The following is a 15,966-nucleotide window of genomic DNA, read 5'->3' on the forward strand; positions in this document are numbered from 1 at the left end:
GAAAGAGAGAGAGTTTATGGATTATTGGATTATCAATTTAGAGTTGTTTGGGGAGAGAGAAGAGATTACTCTTTGTGGTCACTGTGTCATGTTTAAGCAGAAACCTTACAAAAGCAGTTTCATTAGAGTGTTGGGGTAGAAATCAGAGAGCAGCAGGCTTGGGAGTCGGTTGAAGGTGAAAAATTAGGCTTAGGGAATAAAATCTAACATTTAAGTAACTTTGGTTATTAGTAGGAGGAGAGAAAAGGAGAAATAAAGTGCTGAATGTATTATTACCAACTTCAGCTGAGCACTCAGGTGCCTGAGGATCTGTATTCTTCTAATCAGCCAGCTCTTTCCTTCCCTGAAGTGACTTATTCCTTGCTGTGTACACTTCCCTCAGATTTATAACCCCCTCCGTCAGCTCTCATCTCATTCTGTGGTCCTGTTTTGTGCTTCTCAGAGAACGTGCGTATGGGAGTCTCCTCAGGCCTTGCCGTCCATGTGTATCTGCCTTTACACACGTTTTCTCCTCCGTCCTCTCACAGTTGTACACTATTTGCTGGAAATGTAGTTTGTGTTTATATATGGATTTAATTTGTCCATTTGATCTTTGACGTCTGATAACATACATACTGCTTATAATAGGAAATAGGCCTTTTCCCCTCCTGGAGTACTTAATAACACCAGCTCCACAAAAAGAGAATGTAACCAGTTAAAGTCACTTATAATGTGATTAAAATACTTTACTACTTCAAAATATCTGAGCTCAGAATATATTTTACACTAGACGTTGACCAAATCATCTGGGAAAAGCCAGGATATTCCAGATTTCACTTAAAGTTAGGGTTTGGTTTTCGATTTTTTTGCACATGTCATTAGCAATATTCAGTGACCCTTGTCAGGACTTGTCCAGAACAGACATAGTAATGTTTCTATTGTTAATTTGACTTCAGAAGTGATAAAGCAGCCCTTTAGTCACTTTGGCACTTGTGATGATTATTGTCTACTGTTTGAAAAAGAATTATTCACTTCTTCACCACCTTGGTAGAGCCCATGTTGTATAAATATAATACATATACTAAATATGGGGCTTTATGGATGGCTTAAATTATAAATTTAAATAAACAGATAAAAGCAGGAGACATAAGAAACAGATTCGAATGTAGAAAAGGGATACATGGTACTGTTCATGTTAGTTATTCTTGTGTCCATGGTTCTGGGGTCAGAGGTGGAGAGAACGAGCAGAATAACCTTTGCCCTTGCTTAATTGATTAGTCAGCTTTTTTCTTTTTGAATTTGAGTCTCTTTCCCCAGACTTAAACAATTGGTTTAATCTTTCAGACAGGGGAAAACAAAGGATGGAGTGGTCCAAAGGCTGGGTTTCCTGAGCCAACAAATAACAGTAAGTTTCTGTTTTTATATTAACTACACTTGGTGTTCATCAGTGGTTCAGTGACTTGTCCCTCATTGGGTATTTACTGGGTCTGTTTGGACCTGAGATGACACGTTAAGTATTAATGGGGGATGCACGGAAGTTGTGGTGTTTGCTTTCCTGGAACTGACAGAAGACACAGGTACTCATATCTTTAACATGGTTCAGTCATTGCAGACGGAGTACTGTTTTATCCATAAAGCAGTGATGTTCTTTTTTTATAAGTTGTTTTTGTTGTGACATTATTACAATAGAAAAGAATCAAGAAAGAAAAACAATTATCTATCAGCCCATTATAACCCAACATCAACTGTTTTCACAGTTCTACTTTTTAGGTACACACACACACACACACACACACACACTTTTACATAATTATAATGTAGACGAAAGTTTGTACTGGGTTTCATTTAACATTGTAATACCCACATTTTTCAGGTTGTGCTGAGTCATTAGAATTTTTGATATTTTATTAAAGTCACTAATTGAAATATCAGACATGTAAGAATAAAATTGCTCACAATTTTATTCCAAATATAGTATATCAGACATTTAAAAATCCCCTTCAGGTTATTTCTTTTTTCAGAGGTACGTGATCAAGCTGTTATGCATTGGAAGCATAGATATTTTGCTTAATTTCCTCCCCACCTTTCCCAAAAAGCATCTGTTGTCACTGAAGTGACTGTTTTACTGTAAATCGGTAAAACAGCACAGCCAGCCAGTGAAGACCCCCGTCGAAGTGAAGTCCCGAGTGAAGTCAGATCTCTCTCATTTCTAACCCTAGTTCTCTTCTTCATAACCTTCAGAAGCTGAATTAGCTTAAATATGTAAATCGTCATAATGAAGAGTATTCTTTCACGTTAGCAGCTCATCTCTTGATGTATAATGAAATTTGTAACAAACTCTTATCAAAGCAGCTTATGAGAATTGAATTCTTGGATCATCAAAACTAGCCTCTTGGAGAGACTATTTCAGTGAGGTAATAGTATTCATGAGTTACTTTCTGGGAATAATTTAAATAATGTAATATGACTCTGGGCCTTTTGTCTCTGTATGTAAGAATGATGAATGTGATAGGCTTAGCACATTGCCCAAAGAAAAAATGGAATCAGTTCAGGATTCTCAGAGGGTTTGTTTTTAATTCCTTTGATGTTTGAATATATACGATTATAATTACTTGGTCAAGGAATGTAAGAAACATGCAGTTGATCTCAGTTTTATGTAAAGTACTTAGCACAGTATCTCTTTCTTAGTAAGCACATAATGAATGTTAATTTCCTTCCATGCCTTCTCTCATTTTTTTTAATAAAAATTCTATAATTCTGTGTAAGCTCGCCAAAAATTCCATTCTTATACTTGCTATCTGTCAGAGTTTTTGCATGTACATGTGAACCAAAGAATATATATGGTTTATATTTGAATAGTTACTTTTGGCATTAGATATTTTTTCAAAGAACATAAACATTATGCATTTGAATATGGAAGTCAGATAGTTGTTAACTTGATAGTTTTAACATGAAAGCACATTGTAGATAGCCTCCAAACTCCCATCATTAAACAGTGATATTTTGACCCTCATCTTTATGTCTGTTGATTTTTTTCATAATTTGCTAAGGGATTTGGAACTCCTTTGCAAGTAGGGGAAGAAATATCACAAAGAGGCCAGTGAGTTTCAGTGATGAGAAATGTATAAGAATGCATAAAAGATTTGCTTTAAACGTAATGTTAGAAGTGATAAAGCTGTTTGAAGCCCCCTCAAAATTTAACCAAACTGTTAACACTCTAGGACTTCCTCTGGTCTACAGTAGAGTAGCTCAAACTGAGAATTTGAAAGGAGGATGATCCGTCACCCCTTCCCAGTATGAGGAGGTGAGAAAGCTGATACAAGGTTCTTCTGTGAGTGGCCTGCAGGTTACCACAGACAATGAGGGCAGCCCAGCTCTGAAAATTAACTGTTTCTCTTCCCTAGAGCTAGTTCTCTCTAGTGGAGCCCCCAGGTCCTCTGGAGCCAGCTCGTAGCTACTTAAATACAACTTTAGGAAAAAGTTGGTTGCTCTGATGACTCCGTGACCTAAAAAATAATATGAATTCATATATTATGATAACGTTTAGGTTGAATTCTCTTCTACTTAATCAGTTCCTTAAGTTTGAAATTCTGCCCTAGGTGGTTCCTGTCCTGTGGACAATACCTGTGTTAGTGTTTTGCAGGCAGGGGATAGAGCAGGGGTCTCAGTACGGCACATGTGGGAAGACAGGAATTTGAGAGACTGCCAGAGCTGCCTGCCTCACTGCCATATTGTCTGACCTTGAGCAACTCAGTTTACATCTTATTTTTCAATGTGCTCTGTTAAGAGTTACACATATCAGTTTATAGTGTTGAGTATCTTTACTTTTCTAGCATTCGTAAAGTGATTAATCATCCTTGAATAACATATGAAAAGGTAACATATTACTTTGTAGAAAACAGAATGTCATCATAAAGTGACTCTCTTCATTTTTTTTTTTTTGATTAAACTTTACGTTACTTCACAAGTTGTAGTTAAAAAGAACAAATTTTTAGCCAACAATTATTTGGATAAATATTATGAAATTAACTTGGAACCACAGTGTACAAAAATTAAAAGAAGAGGACTTCCCTGATGGCACAGTGGATAAGAATCCGCCTGCCAGTGCAGGGGACACAGGTTCGATCCCTGGTCTGGGAAGATCCCACATGCCGTGGAGCAACTAAGCCCGTGTGCCACAACTACTGAGACTGCGCTCTAGAACCCATGAGCTACAACTGCTGAGACCGCGTGCCACAACTACTGAGTCCGTGTGCTGCCAACTACTGAAGCCCACATGCCTAGAGCCCGTGCTCTGCAACAAGAGAAGACACCGCAATGCGTAGCCCACGCACTGCAACGAACAGTAGCCCCCGCACTGCAACGAACAGTAGCCCCCGCTCACCACAACTAGAGAAAGCCCGCATGCAGCAATGAAGACCCAACGCAGCCAAAAATAAAAAAAAATTAAATCTTCAAAAAAAAAATTAAAAGAAGAGACTACAGAATTGGAAAGGGGGAAGAAGACAGTTTTAACCTGGCACAGCTAGCACCTAACTGTAAGTAGACAAAAAAAGTTAATGTACATGTGCATTTAATTTTTGAAGTGGAAGATATTTTTTAAAAGATTACAGTCATAAGAAACTGCTAACAGTTACAACAAAAAAATAGTTTAAATGGTTTTGCAAGTGATTGTGATTTCAGAGCCTGGTTCCTGGCTTGATTGCCTGCAGATTTAAAACATGGACCTAATTTTTGCATGCTCCACAAGCCTTTCTTCATTGCACTGAATTGCAGAATGTAGACTATTCTCAGTGTATTTTCACCCTGTGAATCACTGTCATAGTCATGTTGAAGTGCAAGAACACATAACTCTGTAATGTGAGGTTTGTGTTAAATTTAGCATGGGGCAATTTTATGCTTGGCACACACGTAAGAAGCTAGATTTTTACAGTTGAATGACTAACAAGTTTTTTAAAAGATCATGCATTTTAAAGACTTACTGACGGCTCATGGAAAACTTTGTAAAATTTTTAGATACAGTTCAGTTGATAAAATCTTTTTTTTTTTTTGTATTCACATTCCATGTTTCTTATTAACACAGGGTTTTACTTAAAAGCAGGTTCACTGTTTCTTAAAGGTAAACTCTAGCTTAATTCGAAATTGGACTAAGCTCAGAAGCATTCACTGGTATGTGCCGAATCCACCCACTAAAAGATTGATCTGAGGCATTTTTCACATAAATATTTTTCTGTTAACCTTTTAAAAAGTTTTATTTAGCCCCTGTGAAATACGCTGGCTCTTCTAAGGTTCATTAGAGATGACCCAAGACAAATACTTTTGGGATGGGAAAGAATTCTTAATAACCTTTTCAGTATTGAAGTTGACTTATCAAAATTTTTGTCACTTTTATGTTATCTCCATGTATTATTAAACTCTGTATATCCTGAAACCAGGAGGATAAACCATCCCGGTGACATGACATTAGAGAGATTGCATGCTTGTTTCCCCTATGCTGTGTGCTGTATTTAGAACCTCTGCATTTTGGAGCGGGGTGGGTGGGTGAAGTCTGTACTTTTAAGAGAATAGATGAATAGATTCTTTAAGTGTTTCGGGAGAATTCCCTGAACAGTTCCCTTTTGGGGCTCCCATAACAGAAGCCACTTCGTAATGACAGTTAAATTAGTTGGAGCCAATAGGATTTAAATACAGAGCCAAATGATTCAACTTAATTATTTATTTAGACATCTAAATACTACGTTGAAAATCTAAGAGTGTAGCTGACTTGTAGCATTCTATTTTATTTTTTCTTCTTCCAGTTTCATTGAGATATAATTGACATATAGCACTGTATAAGTTTAAGATGTACAGGCATAATGATTTGACTTACATCATGAAATGGTTATCACAGTAATTTTAGTGAACATCTATCGTCTCATACAAAGTTAAAGAAGTAGAAAAAAATATTTTTCCTTATGATGAGAAATCCTAATATTTGCTCTCTCATCAACTTTCATCTGTAACATCCAGCAGTGTTAATTCTATGTATCATATTGCACATTACATGCCTAGTACTTATAACTGGAAGTTTGTACCTTTTGACTGCCTTCACCCAGTTCCCCCTTCCTTACCTCCCACCTCTAGTAGCCACATATCTGATCTCTTTTTCTATGAGTTTGTTTGTTTGTTTTTGAAGTATAATTGACCTACAACACTGTGTTAGTTCCTGTTACACAACATAGTCATTAAATATTTCTATAAATTTCAAAATGAGCACCACAGTAAGTCTAGTTATGATTTCACTATACAAAGATATTACATAGTTATTGATTATATTCCCCACACTGTACATTTCATACCCATGACACATTTATTTTGAAGCTGGAAGTCTGTACCATCCTAATCTCCCTCATTTATTTCTTTCCTCCCCCAACCCCCTCTAGCAACTACCTGTTGGTTCTCTGTATCTATAACTCTTTTGTTTTGTTATGTTTGTTCATTTGTTTCGTTTTTAACTTCCACATATAAGTGAAGTCATACGGTATTTGTCGTTCTCTGTCTGGTTTGTTTCACTTAGCATAATACCCTCTAGGTTCATCCGTTTTGTTGAAAATGGGAAGATTTCATTGCTTTTTAGGGCTGAGTAATATTCCATTGTATGTATCAAGTCAATCTACGGATTCAGTGAAATTCAGTACAATGAAGAAAGCCTGGGAAGCATGCACAAATTAGGTCCGCGTTTTAAATCTGCAGGCAGTCAAGTCAGGAACCAGGCTCTGCAATCACAGTCACTTGCAAAACCATTTAAACTGTTTTTTTAGTTGTAACTGTTAGCAGTTTCTTATGACTGTAATATTTTAAAAAGTATCTTCCACTTCAAAAATTAAATGCACATATACTTCAACTTTTTTTGTCTACTTACAGTTAGGTGTTAGCTGTGCCAGGTTAAATTGTCTTCAGGGTACAAAATTCTGTTGCTTTTCTGTACACTAACAATGAACTGTCACAAAAAGCAATTGAAAAAACAATCCCATTTACAGTTGCATCAAAGAAATAAAAATACCTAGGAATAAATCTAACCAAGGAGGTAAAAGACCTGTACTCGGAAAACTGTAAGACGTTGGTGAACATACGTTTTTTTCTAATTAGTGTTTTCATTTTCTTCAGATAAATACTGAGGCGTGGAATTGCTACATCATAGTTCTATTTTTAATTTTTTGAGGAATCTCCATACTGTTTTCCATAGTGACTGCACCAATTTATATTCCCGCCAGCAGTGCATGATAGTTCTCTTTTCTCCACATCCTTGCCAACACTTGTTATTTGTTGTCTTTTTTAAAAATTGAAGTATAGTTGATGTACAATATTATATAAGTTTCAGGTGTACAGGTGATTCACAATTTTTAAAGGTTATATTCCACTTACAGTTATTATAAAATATCGGCTGTATTCTGTGTTGTACAGTATATCCTTGTAGCTTATTTATGTATTATACATAGTAGTTTTTACCTCTCAATCCCCTACCCTTATCTTGCCTCTCCCCTTCTTCCTCTCCCCATTGGTAAGCACTAGTTTATTCTCTACATCTGTGAGTCTGTTTCTTCTTGCTGTATTCACTAGTTTGTTTTATTTTTATAGATTCCACATGTAAGTGATATCGTACAGTATTTGTGTTTCTCTGTCTGACTCATTTCACTTAGCGTAATACCCTGTACGTCCATCCACATTGTTGCAGATGGCAAAATTTTATGGTTTTTTATAGCTGAGTAGTGTTCCTTTGTACGTATATACCACATCTTCTTTATCCATTCATCTATTAATGGACACTTAGATTACTTCCATATCTTGACAGTTATAAACAGTGCTGCTGTGAACATTAGGGTGCATGTATCTTTTCAAATTAGTGTTTTCAGTTTTTTCAGATAAATCCCCAGGAGTGAAATTCCTGGATCATATGGTAGCTCTATTTTTATTTTTTTTGAGAAACCTCCATACTGTTTTCCATAGTGGCTGCAACAATTTACATTCCCACCATCAGTGCAGGAGGGTTCCCTTTTCTCCACACCCTCAGCAACATTTGTTATTTGTGGTCTTTTTGATGATAGTCATCCTGACAGGTGTGAGGCGATCTCTCATTTTGTTTTTAATTTGCATTTTTCTGATGATTAGCAATGTTGAGCATCTTTTCATGTGGCTATTGGCCATCTGTATGTCTTCTCTGGAAAAATGTCTTCAGGTCTTCTGCCCATTTTTAAATGGGGTTTATTTTTTGATGTTGAGTTGTATGAGCTGTTTATATACTTTGGATATTAACCCCTTATCGGTCATATCATTTTCAAATATTTTCTCCCATTCCATAGCTTGTATTTTCATTTTGTCAATGGTTTCCTTCACTGTGCAAAAGCTTTTAAGTTTAATCAGATCCCATTTGTTTATTTTTGCTTTTATTTCCTTTGCTTTAGGAGACAGATCCAAAAATATGTTGCTACAATTTATGTCAAAGAGTATTCCACCTATGTTTTCTTCTAGGAGTTTTATGCTTTCCATTCGTAGATTTAGCTCTTTAGTTCATTTGAGTTTATTTTTGTATATGGTGTTAGAGAATGTTCTGATTTCATTCTTTTACATGTAGGTGTCCAGTTTTCCCAGCACCACTTACTGAAGAGACTCTCTTTTCTCCATTGTATATTCTTGCCTCCTTTGTCATAGATTAATTGACCAGAGTATGTGGGTTTATTTCTGCGCTGTCTATTCTGTTCCATTGGTCTTTGTTTCTGCTTTTGTGCTAGTACCACCATACTGTTTTGATTACTGTAGCTTTGTAATATAGTTTTAAATTAGGGAGCATGTTCTTTGTTCTCTGTCAAGGTTGTTTTAGCTATTCAGGGTCTTTTGTGTTTCCATACAGATTTTAGAATTATTTGTTCTAGTTCTGTGAAAAATGCCATTGGCACTTGGATAGGGATTTCATTGGATCTGTAGATTGCCTTGGGTAGTATGGTCATTTTAACAATATTAATTCTTCCAATCCATCTTTCCATCTGTGTTGTCTTCAGTTTTTTTCACCAGTGTCTTACAGTTTTCTGAGTATGGTATTTTACCTTCTTAGTTTAGATTTATTCCATTGGTATTTCAATAGGGGAATGAGAGACAGTGTTAAGCTTGCTTTTGTTTTAGGCATACCAGTTGAGTTTGTAGTTAAGGGCCCATTCATTTAAGGAAAAATAATCTGAAACTAGAAGGAAAGTCTTTAATCAGATTTTTAAAAATATTTATTTATTTTATTTATTTAGGTTGCGTTGGGGCTTAGTTGCAGGCACACGGGCTCTTCATTGTGGCACTCGGGCTTCTCTCTAGTTGTGGTGAGCGGGCTCCAGAGCGTGTGGGCTCTGTCGTTTGCGGCATGCGGACTCTCTAGTTGATGTGCACAAACTCAGTAGTTGTGGCGCACGGGCTTAGTTACCCCGTGGCATGTGGGATCTTAGTTCCCTGACCAGGGATTGAATCTGTGTCCCCTGCATTGCAAGGCGGATTCTTTGCCACTGGACCACCAGGGAAGTCCCTGTAATCAGATTAACACAGTGTATCTTTGTGAAATATTCTCAGGAAAGATAGAATGAATTTAAAAATTTTCATGATTTAAAAAACTTGTTTGACTTACATTTTTACATACAAAATGATTTCAGACTCATGTTTTTTAAAAAATGAAACCATATGAACCATTTTAGGATACATTTATTGATTGCAGTATGACAGTGTTTTTAAGCATAAGAGCAAAGGATGAAATCATAACTTAAAAAGAGATGGGTTTAGATACATAAAAACTAAAAATGAATTCAGGGAACAGCATAAGAAAATAAAAAGGCAAATGACAAACAGAAAGCATAACTTGCAGCATATGTAAGCACCAGGTTAAATATACCCAAAGGACACCTACAGGTTAAGTAACTTCCCAATAGAAAAATGGCCGAAGGATTTAGGGAGTCATTTAAAAAAAAAAAAACCGAACTTAAATAATGAAAACTGTTCAGCAATCAGGAAAGTCCAGATTAGAAATAAATGTTATATAATTTCGCATCTATATAATTGACAAGAATTTAAAAATGATGATTCTAGCCATTGAAGAAACAGGTACTCACTTACTGCTGAGAAGATTGTGAATTAGCACTGCCTTTCTGAAGAATACAAGAATACAGAGCTTAGGCCCATTTTTTTCTAAAGCTTAACTAAAAGATATGGAAAAATATAAGAGAATGTTTTTTCCATAATAAACATACACAGGTTTATAATCAGAAAAAAACTGAAGTATATTTAAAACACTGACAGATACAACAAACTTGGGCCTGAATTGCACAATCTGGCTGAATTTAAACAAATGATATATATTAAACAGCTATGGAGGTAGTTACTGAATACCTAAGTCCACTTGGGGAGACTTTTATGACTTTTTTTAAGAGGAGAAAATGAGTCGTTTTCTAAAGTTTGAATGAAATTTCAGTTTCTGAAATTTGTTTTGGAAATCTGAAATATGTGCTCCTTATTCTCAGAGCCCTGCGGGGATCAAAGGTGTTTAAAACTAATATTCTTATAACCAAAACAGAGCAGAGCAGTGACACACAGATGAAAGTCTCCCAGAGACTGAAAGCTGAAGTATTAAGAACTACTAAATTATTTTCTCTGTTATCGAAGAAATTCTACAATAAACATAGGATAAAATAAGGGTAATTCTTGCAAGTACCCATTCATCAGCTTGTCTAGAAAGATGGAGGTTTATAACTCCCATATAATATATTATAATTTGCCAAGAAATGTTAAACATGTATTATTTTTAAAGAAAAAATATAGGTAATACTTGATACATAATGAATTTAACACATACAAGTTATGAAGCATGATGATAAAATGAACACTTACAAATCCACTACTGCATTTGAGGACCAGAACATTACCAATGTTGTTACCTTCACCACTTTCTTGTCCCTTGGCCTACCTTGCTTCTCCCCACCTGAGGTAACCACTCTCTGGATTTTATATATAGTCACCCCACCCTTTATTTCATATAGTTTTATCAAATAAGTATGAGTCCTTAACAGTATTTGTTTAGTTTTGCTTTTCTAACTTTAGAAAAAATGACATTATACTGTATACTTTCTGGAACATTTTCTCCCATTTCAAATTATAATTTAAGATTAATTTATTTTGTTAACATATAGTTATTTCATCCACTGTGTGCATATTCTATAATTGATTTATCTATTCTCCTATTAATCCACTTGGGATATTTTCAGGATTTTGCTATCATAAACAATATTACTGTGAACATTTTTGAGCATGTTTCCTGGTGCACATATGTAAGAGTTTCTGGGAACATACCTAGGAGTGGAATCTATGAATTACAAGGTATGTGTACATTCAGATTTACAGGAAATACTGTTTGCTTTGTAGTGGAAGAGTGGAGAGCCCTTCAAACTATCTAGTAGAAGTAGAAACATTTTAAATCACTTTTGTACCTCTGAATTCATTTTAATGATGAGTTTAATTGGACTTCAGTTCAAATTCCACTATATTGTTAATCTTATTTATTTTACTCCTCTATTTTTACTTAGTCTTTTGAGTGGATAAAAATTTTAAATGCAGAAATTTTAAATGAGAAATCTCCCTGTGCTTTTGTCCCCATTAGCACAGTTTCCACCCTGTCTCCCAAACAAGTAATTTTTGATTAGTTTCTTTAATATTACTCTAGAATCTTTTTATACATATAGAAGCAAATTCAAATATGCATTATTTTATCCTCTAGCATTGTAGACACATTGTTATATAATTTTCTTTTCACTCAACAATATGTCCTGAAGATCCTTCCATGTGGATAATGTGTAGGACTTTATTATTTAACTAGTTTTTTTTTGCTGTACGCGGGCCTCTCACTGCTGTGGCCTCTCCCGTTGCCGAGCACAGGCTCCGGACGCGCAGGCTCAGCGGCCATGGCTCACGGGCCCAGCCGCTCCGCGGCATGTGGGATCTTCCCGGACCGGGGCACGAACCCGTGTCCCCTGCATCGGCAGGCGGACTCTCAACCACTGCGCCACCAGGGAAGCCCTATTTAACTAGTTTTGAACTGATGGGCATTTGAGTTGTTTACTGTATTTTTATATTATAAATAATACTGCTGCATAAAACCTCATACATACATCCTTTTAAATGTGTGCTAGTGTATTTGTTGGATAAATTCTTACAAGTGGAAATACTAAGTCAAAGAATATGTGCACTTATAATTTTGATAAATGATGCCAGATTATGCTCAATAGAGATTTCCCAGTTTACATTCCTACTGGCAGTTTATGGGATTTCCTGTTTCCCCACAGCTTCAGTAACAGGGTGCTCTCAAACTTCTGGACATTTGCCAATCTGATAGCTAAACTATGGTATTCTGTGTAGTTTTATTTTGAATTTTTCCTTTTGTGAGTGGGATTGAGTATAGTTTTGGTACATTTACGAGTCATTTCTATACTTTTTTTCACTTCTACACTATGTCAATGATATAGTTATATCTGTTGCTCATTTTAAAATTAGATTGTTGGTCTTTTTTTCTCCTTACTTGAGAAGAGCGTGTGTGTGTGTGTGTGTGTGTGTGTGTGTGTGTTTGTGTGTGTGCCTTTATAATATGACTTGCTAATTTTTTCTTGTTCTCTTTGTTTATGGTGGAATTTTCTTTTTTTTTATATTTTTCATTTTTTAAAACATCTTTATTGGAGTATAATTGCTTTACAGTGGTGTGTTAGTTTCTGCTTTATAACAAAGTGAATCAGCTATACATACACATATATCCCCATATCTCCTCCCTCTTGCATATCTCCCTCCCACCCTCCCTATCCAACTGGAATTTTCTTTTAAAGTTTGTTTTTCTTTTTAATGTATTTGAATGGCCTTTCTTTTATAATCTTTTATAGTATTTGTAATCTTAACGTAGTTAATAATGCCTTCCCCATTCTGAGATTATATAAAATCCTTTTAAGTTACTTTCTGGAACTTTTATAGTTTTATTTTTTGTCCTTAAATCTTTGATCCCTCTGGGATTTATACTGAAAGTTGGATCCAACTTTAATCCCCATTGCACTGAGTCTTGACTGTTATACTAAGATTCTGTATGCATTTGGTATTATTCTGGACCTTCTATTCTCTTCTGTTCATTTGACTATTTGTGCAGCAGTTTTAATCATTGAGTATTTTGTTTTAACGTGAGTAAACTTAAACTTTGTTTAAAACAAATGTGAAAGAAGATATGCTTGGTCTATGATCTTTCTGCACATACTACATGCATTATAAGTAATTGAGAAGGTAAAAGTCTCCTTGACATGAGAGATGAGGGGAACAAGGGTAGTCAAAGTACCAATTAAAAGCACTAAAAGAAGCAGCAGGGAACTGTGTGGTTGAAGGCAGTTAGGTTCAGAAAGGCAGTGGCGACAGTCTCCCTAAAACGTCTGTGTATGATCAGTGTAGCATTCATTCATTCATTCAGAAAGTAAACTGCATTGTACTATTTTTTGTTTTATAGGTGATTTCAACGAAGTTTTTAAAAGTTGAAATTGCTTCTTGAAAAGCTAGTCAATCTGTAATATAAACGTGGTTAACTACTCCCCTTCCCCCCATTAGAAAAGGAGGGGGAACTTTTAAAAAATGAAAAGTGTAATTTGAAAAAAAAATCTATTGCTTTTTATTTAAAAATAGAACCATATAGTGCAGTACCTGAAATTGTCAGTGTTTAATATTTGGACAAATGAAAAAAAAGTGTTTTTACTTTTTTCCCACTGTATTAATGGTCTTAGATATCATCTAGACTTGTGGTTCTCAGCTTGGTGTTGCTGCACTTGATATAATAATAGGTGTCATTATTGGTATTACAACAACCTAATGGAAATAATGCATTCATTCTTAGAAGATTGCTTTGCTTTGGGTTAGAACAATGTATGTCTGAATTCATATCTCAGACTGTTCTGAATCTCAGATTGGCACTGTTTGGTAGAAGGAACAGGAAGATGATTTATTACTAAAGAAATGCAGTCTGTCTGAAAGATAGATCCTTGAAACATGGTATGCATAGAACAAAAAGAAGACAAAAGTCCTAAGTGTGAAAAGGTTGGAGAACATCCAATCGCTTATTTTACAAACAGGAAAACTGAGGCTCAGGTGATTTTATAACTTGCCTGAGGACACTCAGAGGTAGTGAAAACTTGAACTTGTGTCTTCTGATTCTGAGGTCTGCATTTGTCACTAGACAACATATTTATTTCTGTATATATCACTTGCTGATAATTAAGGAAATTTTGAATAATGTTTTCTTAAAGAAATTCTACTAAAATTAAGTATGCATTTTCTTGAAAGAATGTTTCATATATCAGGTACCAGAATCTTTAAAAAAAAAACATTTAGGATGTTTCATAACGTGGAAATTGCCCAAACTATTGTTTCAGATACCAGTTTGATATTTGGGTGGATCATGTAAAAACACTAAAGTGGCTGAGGAAGCATGTGCAGTGTTTGTTTTAACAAAAAAGCCATCTGCTTTACATGACTTTTCTTAAGACTTAAAAAATTTATGAATAGTCTGTTTTTAAAAACACTCTCAGGCTTTTGGGGTGATGTTATTCAAGTGTATTGTTTTATTCCAAGCTTTCTGGTTTGTGTTAAGATGATTCATAGACTTTTAGAGCTGAAAGAGATTTTCAGGTTCTAGTCTAATTCATTTTACAGTTGAAGGAAACAAGGTAAAGAGACAATCTGCAACTTGAACTCTGACAGCTAAGGCTTCAGTGGAGCACATTTACCACTGAACTGTGTCATCTTTTCTTTGTTACATTTTGTGCTAATACACATTTTTTTTTTTGCTACTCTAAAAAAAATTTTAGTTTTTAAGAGCAGTTCTAGATTTACAACAAAATTGAGAGGGAGGTGCAGAGATTTCTCATGTAAACCCTGTCCCCATATGTGCATAACCTTTCACATTATCAACATAACTCACTAGGTGGTACTTTTTTTTTTTTCTTTTACAAAGGATGAACCTACATTGATATATCATGATCACTCGAAGTCCATAATGAACCTTAGGTACATTTTATAGGTTTGGGCAAAAGTGTAATGATATATATCCATCATTACAGTATCATACAGAATATTTTCACTGCCCTAAAAATCTTTTGTACTTTGTCTTTTTCTCTCTCCCTACCTCCCTTCACCCCTGACAACCACTGTTTTTCTTATTGTCTCCATAGTTTCGCCTTTTCCAGGATCTCATGTAGTTGGAATCACAGATCTGTAACCTTTTAAGACTGGCTTCTTGCACATGGTGATAAGCATTTAACGTTCCTCCATGTCTTTTAAGCCCCTATTAAATGTATCTTTTGCAAATATTTTCTTCCAGTCTGTGACTTCTAATTCTCTTGATAATATCTTTCGTAGAGCAGAAGTTTTTAATTTTAATGAAGTCCAGCTTATCAATTATGTTTTTCATGGATCTTGTCTTTGGTGTTATATCTGAAAAGGCATTACCATACCCCTATTAAATGTATCTTTTGCAAATATTTTCTTCCAGTCTGTGACTTCTAATTCTCTTGATAATATCTTTCGTAGAGCAGAAGTTTTTAATTTTAATGAAGTCCAGCTTATCAATTATGTTTTTCATGGATCTTGTCTTTGGTGTTATATCTGAAAAGGCATTACCATACCCAAGGTCATCTAGATTTTGTCCTATGTTATCTTCTAAGAGTTTTATAGTTTTGCATTTTACATATATTACTATGAGTTTTGTGAAGGATGTAAGGTCTGTGTCTAGATTAATTTTTTTTTTTTTTTTTTGTGTTACGCGGGCCTCTCACTGTTGTGGCCTCTCCCATTGCGGAGCACAGGCTCCAGACGCGCCGGCTCAGCGGCCATGGCTCACGGGCCCAGCCGCTCCGCGGCATGTGGGATCCTCCCGGACCAGGGCACGAACCCATGTCCCCTGCATCGGCAGGC

General features: G+C 35.5%; 1 protein-coding gene across 1 annotated transcript in view; it reads left to right on the forward strand.

Moving 5' to 3' along the window:
• STAU2 (staufen double-stranded RNA binding protein 2) overlaps positions 1 to 15,966 on the forward strand; it is a 300,448-nt gene that overhangs the window by 122,409 nt on the left and 162,073 nt on the right. Inside the window, exon 11 of the mRNA XM_007453718.1 lies at positions 1,324 to 1,384. Within this exon, the coding sequence (XP_007453780.1) occupies positions 1,324 to 1,384 (61 nt within the window). The remainder of the gene's footprint in view (positions 1 to 1,323; positions 1,385 to 15,966) is intronic.

Source organism: Lipotes vexillifer, unplaced genomic scaffold (genome assembly GCF_000442215.2).
Source record: "Lipotes vexillifer unplaced genomic scaffold, Lipotes_vexillifer_v1.1 scaffold35, whole genome shotgun sequence".
In the NCBI taxonomy this organism is placed as follows: domain Eukaryota; kingdom Metazoa; phylum Chordata; class Mammalia; order Artiodactyla; family Lipotidae; genus Lipotes; species Lipotes vexillifer.